General features: G+C 40.7%; 1 protein-coding gene across 1 annotated transcript; it reads right to left on the bottom strand.

Annotated features, from left to right (window-relative positions):
- Positions 1 to 1,955: 1,955 nt before the first annotated feature.
- On the bottom strand, positions 1,956 to 10,860 carry LOC113228604. The gene is made up of 3 exons (XM_026461958.1): positions 10,750 to 10,860; positions 10,501 to 10,635; positions 1,956 to 2,258 (listed from the first exon to the last, which is right to left on the bottom strand). Exons 1-3 carry the CDS (start codon positions 10,858 to 10,860, stop codon positions 1,956 to 1,958), a joined length of 549 nt encoding a protein of 182 aa, XP_026317743.1.
- Positions 10,861 to 12,330: the final 1,470 nt, after the last annotated feature.

The following is a 12,330-nucleotide window of genomic DNA, read 5'->3' on the forward strand; positions in this document are numbered from 1 at the left end:
ATTCGTAAAATAATCACAGAAAAATAAATATTTATTTTCTACACTAATTGTGTACATTATTATATATTTTTGTAACCGCGCCAACGAGCTACTGTGAACTTCCAAGCACTCCCAAGGGAAAGTCCTCGGGAATTTTTATTTGCTTTCTATTGTGGAGAAGATATTTTTATACAAAGAACTTTATAAGTGGCTTAGTCCCTGCAGAGTTTTTTAGAGAGCGAGAGTGGCTCCAGAAGATATTCATAGGTACTCTAATTTATCAAAATTGGCACAATCATATACAGAGTTTTTTTTTAAATGGGACAGTATGGGGAAATCCGATACCATAGAAAATACAAGGAAACTGTCTTAGGAACCATTAAATCTTTTTTTTCCCGATGCCGTAAAACTAATATTAAAAAAATTATTATTTTTTTTGTGGAAACAATTTTGGCATTGTCAATTTTTTGGTCAAGCGCGACGTTTGTGACTTGTAACTATTTTGTTATCAATAAATGACTACGACTATATATTTTTGTATGAAATTTAACCAACTTTGGCTGTTCCGAATTTTCTCGTCCCATACAATGAAATGATTACCTATTTCATGAAAGTGAAGTCGATTAGCACTAAAAAAAATTAGATCCATTAAATTCATTCTTATGGATAGCTCAAGTAGTTAATTTTTTTTATTGATTTTTAATCTTTCTACTGAGTTATGCGATGGATTCTAACGAAGAAATATTACTTTTTCCTAATTCTTGGGGTGCGCACTTCACATATAGGTATTAAAAATGACCCACCTGCTATGTGTTTTTCTGTTGTAGTTTCAGTTTCAAAATTGTCAATAAATTTTAGACATAAATTTTCCATAAATCCAGTCGATTGGATTAACTGGCAGAACTGCAATCTCATATTGCAGGGTGTTGTTTTACATTCTCTATAAATTCTTCAATTCGATTTTCATATAACGTGGTTAATTTGAAAAATTAACGTGTACACCTCACTAACCGTGGCTGCAGCACGACTGTCGCGCGGCCGCCTTCTAACAGCGGCTAATTTAAACGCACAGGCCGAGTCACCAGATCCCACGCATTTCTATGTGTTTGCTACTTATCTTTGATTAGGTTAAATTAAAAAGCTTTAATAATTAAATTCCCGTTATGAATATTATAACATGTTAATACCATGATATTCATTTGTTTTTTGTGAAATTACTCCACTAGTTTGTTAGAATTATTAAATACAACTTTATTAATTACAACTGAACTTAATAAGTGGTATTTTTCGTATCAATTTTCGTACGTTGTAATCAGATCGAATAGTTCGGCTGAATGTTCGGCTATTTGGTCACGCTCCTACCTAAATATAGTCTTCACATTAATCACGATATATTCCTTTACATTCACAAATATACGACAGTAGAAATTGAAAAAAAGATACATTGCACAGTTGTTTTTAATCGTTATAATGTTTTGACTACTATGTAAAGGAAATGATATATGTAGTAAAAATCTCGGTGGCAGAAATAGGTTTATTTTATAATATCAAGTGACGGGATGAACAAGTCGTGCCCCTGATGGTAAGCTACACGCCTGCCATAACAGTTGCAATGTCACGTAGAGCTTTAAATCGCAAAGATCTGAGGGGCAATGCCACTTCGCCGGTCACCCTGAGACATGTTGACAAGTCCTATGTGCCAGTGATTTCACCGGTAAGGTGGCAGTACTTCCCTGGACGAACTCTTCCACAAGGAGCTCAACTACTACTAAAGTTTTGATGCTTTGAGGGATTTTAGATTCTCCAGTTTTCTGAAGGCGGCCCATCCAAACTGAATCCTTTTCGCGATTTCTTTGGTTTGGGAAGCTCGGACAAAACTTAAACAGTGTCCAAGATAAACGTATTCGTCAACTACATCTAGTTGGGTGTTCCCTACCAAGATGCTGGGTTTTGGGTCCGGAAGGCTGGACATAAGATCATATCCAACCTTCCGGACCCAAAACCCAGCATCTTGGTCTTGTCATTTCAACACCGAAAGTTAGTGGAGCCTCGTGCAGGTCTTGGAGCATAGTCTGGAGATCAGCGAAGTTTCCAGCCATAAGGATCAGGTCATCTGCGAAACGCAAATGCGACATGCGGCGGCCATTGACGTAAACACCTTTTTCATCCCAATTGTGCGTCTTCATCATCTCTTCTAGTACACTTGTAAAGAAATTGGGGGAGATAGTGTGTCTTTGCCTCACACCAAGTTTGATCGAGACAAAGCCTGAAGTCGCGTTCTATTCAGCGGAGAGAATGAAACACTATACTTCACTAAAGCTATACTATACGAAAACTATACTATTCTAAAACTATACTACACAAAAACTATACTATACAATAACTCTCTTTCTCTAATACACTAAAATTATACTACACTGAAATTATACTAAACTAAAAATATACTGTCCTAAAACTATACTTTACGAAAACTATACTACTGACAAAAAGCAAAGAAAGAAACCCAAACCAAAGGAAAAACAAACAACCTTATCGTACAATAGAACTAAACTATACTGGAACTATAATTTACTAGAACGTTCGTGAAACGCGCGATTGCATTGCTACACTTACGATTTAGGCCATTGCATCGATGCGAACGCTCGACTGCATTGATACACTCGCTTATGTTGAATAATTATATATATATCTGTATAGGTTTATGCACACTATTTTGTTTAATTAATTGTAAATTTAAATGTGAATTTAGTTAATACATTAAATAAATAAATTAGTCCATTAATTTAAAACGTGCATTGCATTTGCGTCGCATTTGTATCACGCTTGCATCGAGTTTGTATCGCGTTTGCTCGCGTTTGTAACGCATTTACATCGTGTTTGCATCGCTGCTTAAACTCACGCGCGTGTGTAAAGGTAGACGATTAGCGACTGCATTGCGATTGCATCGCTGCTAAACCAGCGCAATGCACGATCTAGTCAATACTAGAGGGGTTAGTATTCCTGTATCTCGTTCTTAGATTTCAAATTTTAGATTTTCAAGTGTTATTCAGTGTATATGAAACTATTTTTTTGGTTGTAAATCGCGTATATTTGTTTTTACAAACAAACCAACATTTCAGGCCCTTGACAAGTCCCTATGTTACGACTGACTGAGATGGTAAAATCATCATCAAACCTGTTATATCAAAATTAAATTCTTGTGTCAATTGGAAAATAAAAAAAAATTGAAATTCTAGAAATATCTTGGACATTTTTGTGCTTTTCTCGGAAAGTATATTTTCCGGATTTCACCCTTCATTGTATGAAAAATGGTTTACTTGTCAAAAGTCTGCACGAACGTTCAGGGCTCTGCCACAGAAAACGAAAATCAATCTTGGTGTAATAGAATAGTTACATTGAGCTACAGAGTTTTTGGTTAAGCGACGATGTTCTTATATTTTAACGATTTCTGGAATAACAGAAGTAGCTTTCAATTTGAAACTGTAATTTAAACAACGTGTAATGACTCATTTACGATATTTATGTAAAATACTGCACAATAACAAAAATATTGATTCCTTTAAAATTAGTCTTTACAAAATAGATAGGAGCAAAACGTTGTCCCAAACTAAAAATGTAAACGAAAACTACCACGTTTTCCAGGAAATACAAATAAACATACTTAATTTGCATAAGCCTAAGCTTAAACTACAACTACAAACAAAGTAAAAAAACAATTGTACAATGTATATAATTGACCAAAAACTACTGAAAGTACAGTTAACACAAATATATAAATAAAATGACAATGATTTATATTACCAATAAATGAATACAAAAAATAAATACTATTCAAGTGATGACAAAATCATATTTTACTTATTATCTAAATAAATAATAATTAATAAATAAAAAGATAATAATTGCTACATGGTCCTATTTTCTGATATGTTCAATCTTAATCAATTATATGCTTTCTTTAATTTGGAATTTTAGAAATATGAACTTATGTAAAGATTAGAAAAGGCAACATCCTAAACTTCAAAATATTGTTAAGAGTAAATCCTCCTCTCCCTCTTTCTATAATTTGCAGTGCCCTACAGGGTGCATAATGTGCTGTTAACTTTAGCTGTAAGCATTCTCACCCTATGTTATATTATGGTAAATGCAATAAAGAATTGTACTGAATTGAAATGAATTAATTGCCTTATTCTTGACGCTACTTTGTTAACAATTTTTTCTTGGTTTGGCACGCGGATGACTACAATCTCACCTAATTGAAGGAATTTGACTTACTATACTAATGTGTGGCAATCGCCAAAACCTAAGAGCTCGGTACTATAATATAATAGTTTTGAACACGCACGTCGTCATTATGATAGGTCCAAATTACAGGTAGACAGTTCATAACAAAACCCAAACTTTAACAATGATGATTTTCGCTGTCAAACTAACCACAGAACAATAAATAAAGTAGAAGTACTTAGTCCGCGTGGTACGTTAGCCAACAGTATGCGGAGTTCTACAGACTTGAGCTCAGTCCGCCATTTTTGCTTTGTAAATATTGAAAATGCCTTATCTACTACTTTGCTATGCAAAAATGATAGTCGCACTTGTAATATTATCCATGGCAGTGTTTTTTTTAAATAAATAACGCACACTCTCAACATAGTCCCGCACTAGGGAAACCCTGTGTCGCGGGTGCCTTGGACACACACATAGACAACCACAAATTACACCTAAACTCACGAGAGAAATAATTATAGGCCATACAACTCTTTCTCCCGGCCCAGGAATCGAATTTGGGACCTCTGTGTGGCAGTCCGGCATGGTAACCGTTCGGCCACGGAGGCAGTTTCATCGTTAAGCTTATTTTATTTTAATAAATATTCAATTTCCTGTTTGTCGTTAAATTTGTATAGCGCTATATATATAACGCTGTAATGTGGTCACTTGTTTTTTTGGAGAACTAAGTAAACATCTCGATTTCGCCGTTGTTCAGATATTGACTAGTGGATGGCATAACATTGGTTGAAATTTCAATATAAAATCAAAATGTCGTGACTTGCAATAATAGGTATGGAATTTTCAATGATATGATAGATAAATAAATAAATTTGTCTATCTATCATATCGTATAAACCATCTCTCATAATGTTTTTTATAAAATTTTTTGTAAAAAAAAAATTATTACAATACAACACACACATGCCATACATATAAACAAAAATAAAAAATAAACGAAAAAAGAGAAATATGCAAGGCTGTACAAAAAATGCTCGCAACGCATTGATGTGTGCGCTGTGGTGATAAAACGGCCGTAGCTCAGCGTAATTGCTGCTCAATTAGAGCAACATAATACTGATATTCTGCTACGCCCACGAATAGCAGAAAACGGCGAAACCGCAGCGCGGCAGTGAGTGTGTAATAGGGTGGGTGCTTAATAATTAAAAGAATTAAATGTTTATAGAATCATATTTAATTTTATGGTTAGTACTGTTAGTTTGTGTCCACATAGTACTAATAATAGAATAATTAACATGATAATTAGTGTTAGTGTCAGATTAGATAATAAATTTTTGTTGGAAGGTAGCAATACCATAGACTCAAAGTGCTTCGGAATACCAAATTTTTGTTTGCGTAAAATAGCCTCTTCAATATGTTTCCTAAAGGTAAACTTAGTATGCACAGATCTAATAACGCACTAGGAAAACCTTGTGTCGCGGGTGCCATGCACACACACATAGACAATCGCAAATTACAACGCAACTCACGAGAGAAATAAATGTAGGTCATGCAAATATTTCTTCCGAACCGGAAATCGAACCTGGGACCTCTGCGTGGCATGATAACCGTGCGGCCACGAAGGCAGTCAAAAGATCTTGTTGGCGGAGAAATATTATTCCAGCTCTTTGTAGCCTGACAGTGGAAGCTACCCTCAAAAGTGCGGTGTATATAACCTGCCAGAATAGCCTTAGTAGTTAGCTAGAATGTGCAGAGTTTGCAAATTCTAAGTTATTATACAAGATACTCAGGACTTTTAAATTTCATGATATTAAACAATAGACAGGAAAGGTGAAACTTTCTTCGAGGGTCCATGCTGAGTATTGACGTATCATTTAGCATGGTTGATATGTGACTTCGTGGAGGATACCTTGAAGCAAAATCTGCAGGAAGCATTTTGCACACGCTGCAATAATCGCTGAGTCTTTGCAAGCAGACGAGGCCAATAAATAATGTCGCCATAATTTAATTTAGATAAAACGACTCACAAACAGTAAACTGTGCTTTCTCACTAAGCAAATCAGGGATTCCATACAAAACCTTAAGGCGATAGAAACAGCTACGAATAAGGCCCAGCACGTGATTCTCGAAGCGCAAATAATTGTCTATAATTATTCCAAGACTCTTAGCTTCCCCCACGCGGTGAACATCCTGTCCTCAGATTAATACATCCGGATTTGTGGTAACAACCTTATTCATTTGAGGATCAATACCCAACACATATATTTAGATTTACATGGATTAAGGACTAGAGCATTATCACAGGATCATTGGTAAATAGTGTGCAGGTGGTGATTCAAGTCACCCAAAGCCGGAAGTACATTACTTGGATCCACACGAATGTAAAGCTACAAATTATCTGCATAACAATGGCATTTACTATAAGAGACTACACGTAGTGGCGGTGTAAATAATGAACAGGAGCGGTCCTATTATGTAGCCCTGACGTACTCCGCGTGTTAAACTCCTGGGTTGCGACGATATGTCAACAGGGTTCAGTTTAAATTATATTAACAGTCCAGAATTTGTAAGTTCTTTTTAAATAGGAAACTACAACCAATCGTAATCAAGATTTCATAGTGTTTCAAATGATTATGAATGTGCGAATTTTTGGCGACAGTGGTTCTGATGTAATCGAGGCTTGTATAACACAAATATATAAGGTTCACTTGAGATTGAACCTAAAAGTAATTAAAAACTACTCCTTAATGTTTTTGAGCATTATGGTTAAATAGACAGAATTGCCTGTAGTGGTGATATCTTTAATTTGTTCAATCAAACTAACCGGTATTTAATCAAACTAAAAGTTATGAACAGCCATTCGTATCATTTTTACTGTAACCGCGCAATAGGATACTGGGTTTCTTACAGTTTTTTTTAACAAACCCCATGAGGCAAATAAAAAAGAAATTTCTAATTTATTTTCCACGAAGCTCCTTCGGAGCTTAAGTGTAAGCTGTCTCTGCGCTCTAATCGGCTCTCTGTTAAAACCTTAACTACTTTTCCGACAGACAACTTATAAGTTGTATAAGGCACTTATAATATATATATATATATATATATATAACTTATAAGTTGTAAAGGGTTTATGACTTATATAAGGTCCGGGCATAATTTGTATTTTATCCGGTGTTTTCTTTTGACTTAAGACGTTATTAAAGACAGGATACGCTGAATATAAAAGCATACACACTTTCCCATGTCGATTTTTCTTGTGTATGTTTGTTATAATCACTTTTATTGCATAATTTCTTTGTGTGCCTATATCATTATATACTTTGTATACGTTATTGACAATTTTTTTTGTCGTGATCTCGCCAATTTAAAATAATGATAGCCACAAATCTTAACGTTTTATACCAACAGGAGAAATATTCTTACATTTCACGAAAATTTTATCATCTGTATTTTTTCTGGTTCTAGTAAACGAATTACGATTAATGAGATTATGTTTAGACACACTCTATAAATGTGGATCATAAGTAAGGGCAAGTCGTTGTAAATAATTATCCGCTAGTCGAAAGTCTGAAAATACATATTATCAATGATCGCGGCTAGTATTTTACAGGATATCGACTTAACCATACAAAGTTTTGGGGATAGCATAAATCTTAAAATAGCACCCGGTACACATTTGGTTTTACGACACTTTGAGGATCCTTGTCCTTTCGTTTAGATGAAGGGCATCGAGCTGTGTATTTTATGCTTTGTTTGGTTTATCTCCAGGGGATAAATGAGATACTTCACGATATTTTATTTCGTACTTGTAACCCATTGAAGTGCGTGCGGGCTTTACTTACGTATTTGAAAAACGTTTAACGATCGAAATAAATTAAGACGTTCTCTATTTAATTATCTTTTTCTTGTGGTGTCAATGCTTCTTTTATTTTAACACTATAGTAACTTTAAGTATTGATGGTACCAAGATTGCACATCTGTGGCTTTGGTGAGATGTGCCCTCGTATAGATTTTTGGGCACGAGTGAAAAATCTGCCTAAACAGTGTTGGAGCACAGCAGGCTCATTGGTTTAGATTAACATCTCTAAACTCATTTACACCTGTACCTCTATGGCGACCTAATTGAGTCGACGTCGATTTAGTTAAATTGATCGAATTGAATTATTAACATATGTTTTATGAGTTCGGCATATAAGCCGGCAAATTGGAGAGTTATTCGATTTGGTGGATTCCAATGTCCAATGCAATGTCCAGTACATTGCTAGACAATACAATTTTAATTCTAATACCTTCAGGTTTAAAAGAGCTCTAACGTTAAAATTTTTATACACCACTTTCTATTATAAATATTAATACAGATATCGATCACTTAGAAAAAAATCCTAGAATCCAGCCGTATTTGAACCGACGTCTTCTAGCAAACCGTGCCACACGCTATGCCAACTAAGATACGGAACAAACCAGCGGATCATCCGAACTTTTTTATGTGTTCGGCAAACAATATCTTTAATCTGAAATCTATGAAAGAATTTGTCACCTAATTAGGTAACTTTACAGCTACCAGCTCAGGCTAGAGCTGTCGCTAGTTTATTTTAAATTTTATTGGATTGAATAGATATTCAATTATTTTTGTGAATTTACTCCATAACTTTTTCATAATTATTAATACAAAGATCGAACACTTAGCAGTCTAGCAAACGGTGCCAGACGCTACAGCACGGCACGGCACGGCACGGCACGGCACGACACGGCACGACACGGCACGACACGGCACGGCACGGCACGGCACGGCACGGCACAGCACAGCAACAGCTCCGGGGCCTCCTTTTGCGACATAACCTCTGCGCAAAAGGAGGCCACCGCCTCCCAGGACTCCTCGCTATCGAGCGTCCTGCCCTACAGTCCCCGTTAGAGTGCGGCGCTGCTCATCCCACCGGCTACACACCTCTAGGGTGTGCTGCGCGGTGTCATCCGCAGCGCCGCACTCGTGACACGACGGGGACGGTTCCCTCCTCGCCACCTTGACTTGTCGTACCACCTTGTGCAGGTAGTGACCGAAGCAGCCGTGTCCGGTCAGCACCTGCACAAGGTGGTACGACAGTGGCCCGTGGGACCGGTTTACCCACTTTACGAGGACAGGGCGGATCGCCTCTATGGTACGAGCGCCATAGGGGGGATCCGCCAAGCCCTCTTTCCACCGGTCCCGCATGCGCTGCGCCGCGAGGCGGCGTTCCCGCTCCACCTCTTGGGGAGCGGGTCGCTCGCCTCGGTCCCTCATTCCCCGCCGGTAGGTGCGGACCTCCGCCAGGACCTCGGCTTCGAGGTCCCACGGCGGAGTACCGGCGAGGACGCACGCGGCAGCGCAAGTCACCATCATGTCATGTACGCCCTGCACATTCGCAGGGCGACCACCCTCTGGGAGATCCAGATGGGAGCCCCGTATAAGGCCATACTCCGGGTCACCCCGGCGTATAGCCTTCTGCATGGAGCTTCCGGCCTTCCGAGGTTGGGCAGGAGCCTGCCCAACGCCGATGCGGCGCCCACTAATCGGGGAGCAAGTTGCCGGAAATGCTCCCTGAAGTTCCATCGCCGGTCCAGGACAAGTTCCAGATATTTCATCTGGGACTTGACCGGGACCGATACTCCTGTGATGGAGACGTGGGCGCCTGCCGGCACCGCCCAACCTCTACCCCTCACGCCGAAGACGGCCACATCCGTCGGCACGGCGACCTCGAGCCCCAGCAGTTGTATTCGGCGGACCACCATGTCCGCCGCTACTGAGGCTCTTCGGGCCGCCTCCTGGAAGGTGGTCCCTCGGACGGCCACCAGCGTGTCATCGGCGTACGCGATGACCGCCGTCCGGGGGAGCAGCGCGCCCCTCAGCACCCAATCGTACCCCAGGTTCCACAGTAGTGGTCCTAATACGGACCCCTGGGGTACTCCGCCCTCATTGGGCGCTCGGCGCGCCTCCCTTCCTTCGTCTGGTAGAGCACCACCCTGTCCTCCAGGTAGTGCTCCACCAGACGGCTGAGGTACCTGGGGATATTATGGTACCTCAGCGCCTCCGGCGATAACGGCGAAGGGGAGAGTGCCGAAGGCGTTGGCTATGTCCAACGACACAGCTACCACGCCTTCCCCCTCGCCGTTACTCTCCTCCACGATGTGTCGCAGCGAATCCAGGGCGTCCAGGGTGGAGAGTCCAGCCCTGAACCCGTACTGCCGCTGCGACACATCGGGGCCTGTCCCCCTCAGGTGTTCGTTGATCCTGGAGGCGATGATTCGCTCCAGGATCTTCGCTACCTCGTCCAGCAGGACGAGGGGCCTGAACCCCGAGGGGGAGTCCGCAGGTCGGCCCGGCTTGGGCACCAGGATGAGCCTTCCCTCCTTCCAGCATCTCGGGAACAACCCCGTCCTCAAGCAGTCATCCATGAGATGCTTTAGGCGGGTCCCGAGATGCTTCAGGGCAATGCGAAGGACTCGTCCCCCGTCCGGGCCGGGAGCCTTCTGGGGGGTTCCTCAGTCTGCCCCCCGTCTGCTCTGGGGGGGCACCAGGGCCGGCGGGGTGAAGCGTTGCGGTTCGGGGAAAAGGCCCTCCACCACCGATTTTTGCCGGTTGAGGAGATCCAGCTCCAGTGACTCCATGGGAGATGCACCGTACATTTTGTTGCGCACAACTTTGTACGGCCTCCCCCATGGGTCCGCGTCCAGGGTGGTCAAGAACTCCTCTTTCGCAGAGTCCTTGGCCCGTCCTATTGCGACCTTCAGGGCCTACCTCGCGCCCTGAAGGGCGCTGTGGAGCCTTCTCTCCTCACTTTGGGTGTAGCGCCTGCGGTGGCATCGGCCGTAGGCCCGCCGGGCCGTGGTACTGGCGGTGCGGAGGTCCCAATCTCCGCGGTCCACCAGTACACACTCTTTTTGCCCGGGGTCCCTTTAACCCTGGGCATGGCCCGCTCGCAGACGGCGGTCAAGTCTTCCCTGAACCATGGCTGCTTCCTCTGCGAGCTCCAGGCGGGTGAGTGCCCATTTGGGAAAGTCCCGTTTCGAACGTGTGGAAGAGATTGTGAAAGAAATTGAAAAGGAAATAAAACAACGTAGACAAGAAATATACATACCGGATAGTAGTAGCATAGAGCCAGAAATAGAAACCGTAGAAATATCCGACTCGGATGATGGTGCAACGGCACATTCTATATCTAACAGGGAGCATGAAGGCATACCTATTTTAAACGAAGCAATCGATAACAAACCAAGACAAATACTTGTACATGTTTGGTTTAAAAACGATATTTGTGTAAAAGATATCTCAAACTCGAAACAAAGAATTATTGAGGTACACTTACCAACTTCTAACAATGAAGAATTAGTAAAAAAATTTTTAAAAGAATATTTAGATTACAAACATAAATACTTCATTTACTTTGAAGAACAAATTTTTAGAACGATTTTTAGTAAAGTTGTAACTACATTGTATAAGAAAGGAACTCAGAACTTAATAGAATGCACGGAGAGGGTAGTAAATCTTACCGGTGAAGAACAAGATCAGAGAGATCATTCTACCATCAATGAAATGTATCGTTTGGCGAAGTATGATGCAGCATCCGTCATGACTTACGTGATAATGGGTTACAACAACAGCATACACAGCTCTACAAATTTTACACCATTTGAAGTGGCCTTCGGTCACAGCGATATAGGTAACGTTTTTGACATCGACAGAGACCGTAACTTTTACCAAAAACTCCTACAGGATCATAGGAAACGACTAAAAATCCTGTATGAGTATATTAGCGATAAGATAAAGGACGATAAAGTTAGGGTTACAGAAAAGAAAGGTGGAGAAGAACCCCCACAGATCAACGTAGGTGATGAGGTATATATGAAAAACACCAGAACACGAAAAGCTAAGGACCTGCCTAGGTACGAAAAGGCTAAAGTTATTGGAAAAAGCAGTAGGAATATTGTACCTGTTCAACTCAATAAGAGAAAAACAAAAGTAGCTATAAAGAACGTAAAACGCCCTCCACAGATGGTGCGCTATGACAGTGCCGGTCCTAGCGGGACGAGTCAGCAGCCTACAACATCAGAAAATGGACCAAAACCCGGGGATAATTCCGATACGGATAGGTACAG

This window comes from Hyposmocoma kahamanoa, unplaced genomic scaffold (genome assembly GCF_003589595.1).
Source record: "Hyposmocoma kahamanoa isolate Upper Pololo Valley unplaced genomic scaffold, ASM358959v1 232, whole genome shotgun sequence".
NCBI classification, from domain to species: Eukaryota; Metazoa; Arthropoda; class Insecta; order Lepidoptera; family Cosmopterigidae; genus Hyposmocoma; species Hyposmocoma kahamanoa.

Bases quoted from the DNA above. Each gene is read 5' to 3' on its own strand.
- LOC113228604 (XM_026461958.1), bottom strand. From the start codon at position 10,860: ATGTACGGTGCATCTCCCATGGAGTCACTGGAGCTGGATCTCCTCAAC. The intron at 10,636-10,749 runs GTGCCCCCCCAG...ACCCGCCTAAAG, and splicing joins GCTTCACCCCGCCGGCCCTG to CATCTCATGGATGACTGCTT. The intron at 2,259-10,500 runs GTAGCGAAGATC...TCCGCTGAATAG, and splicing joins CCCTCGTCCTGCTGGACGAG to AACGCGACTTCAGGCTTTGT.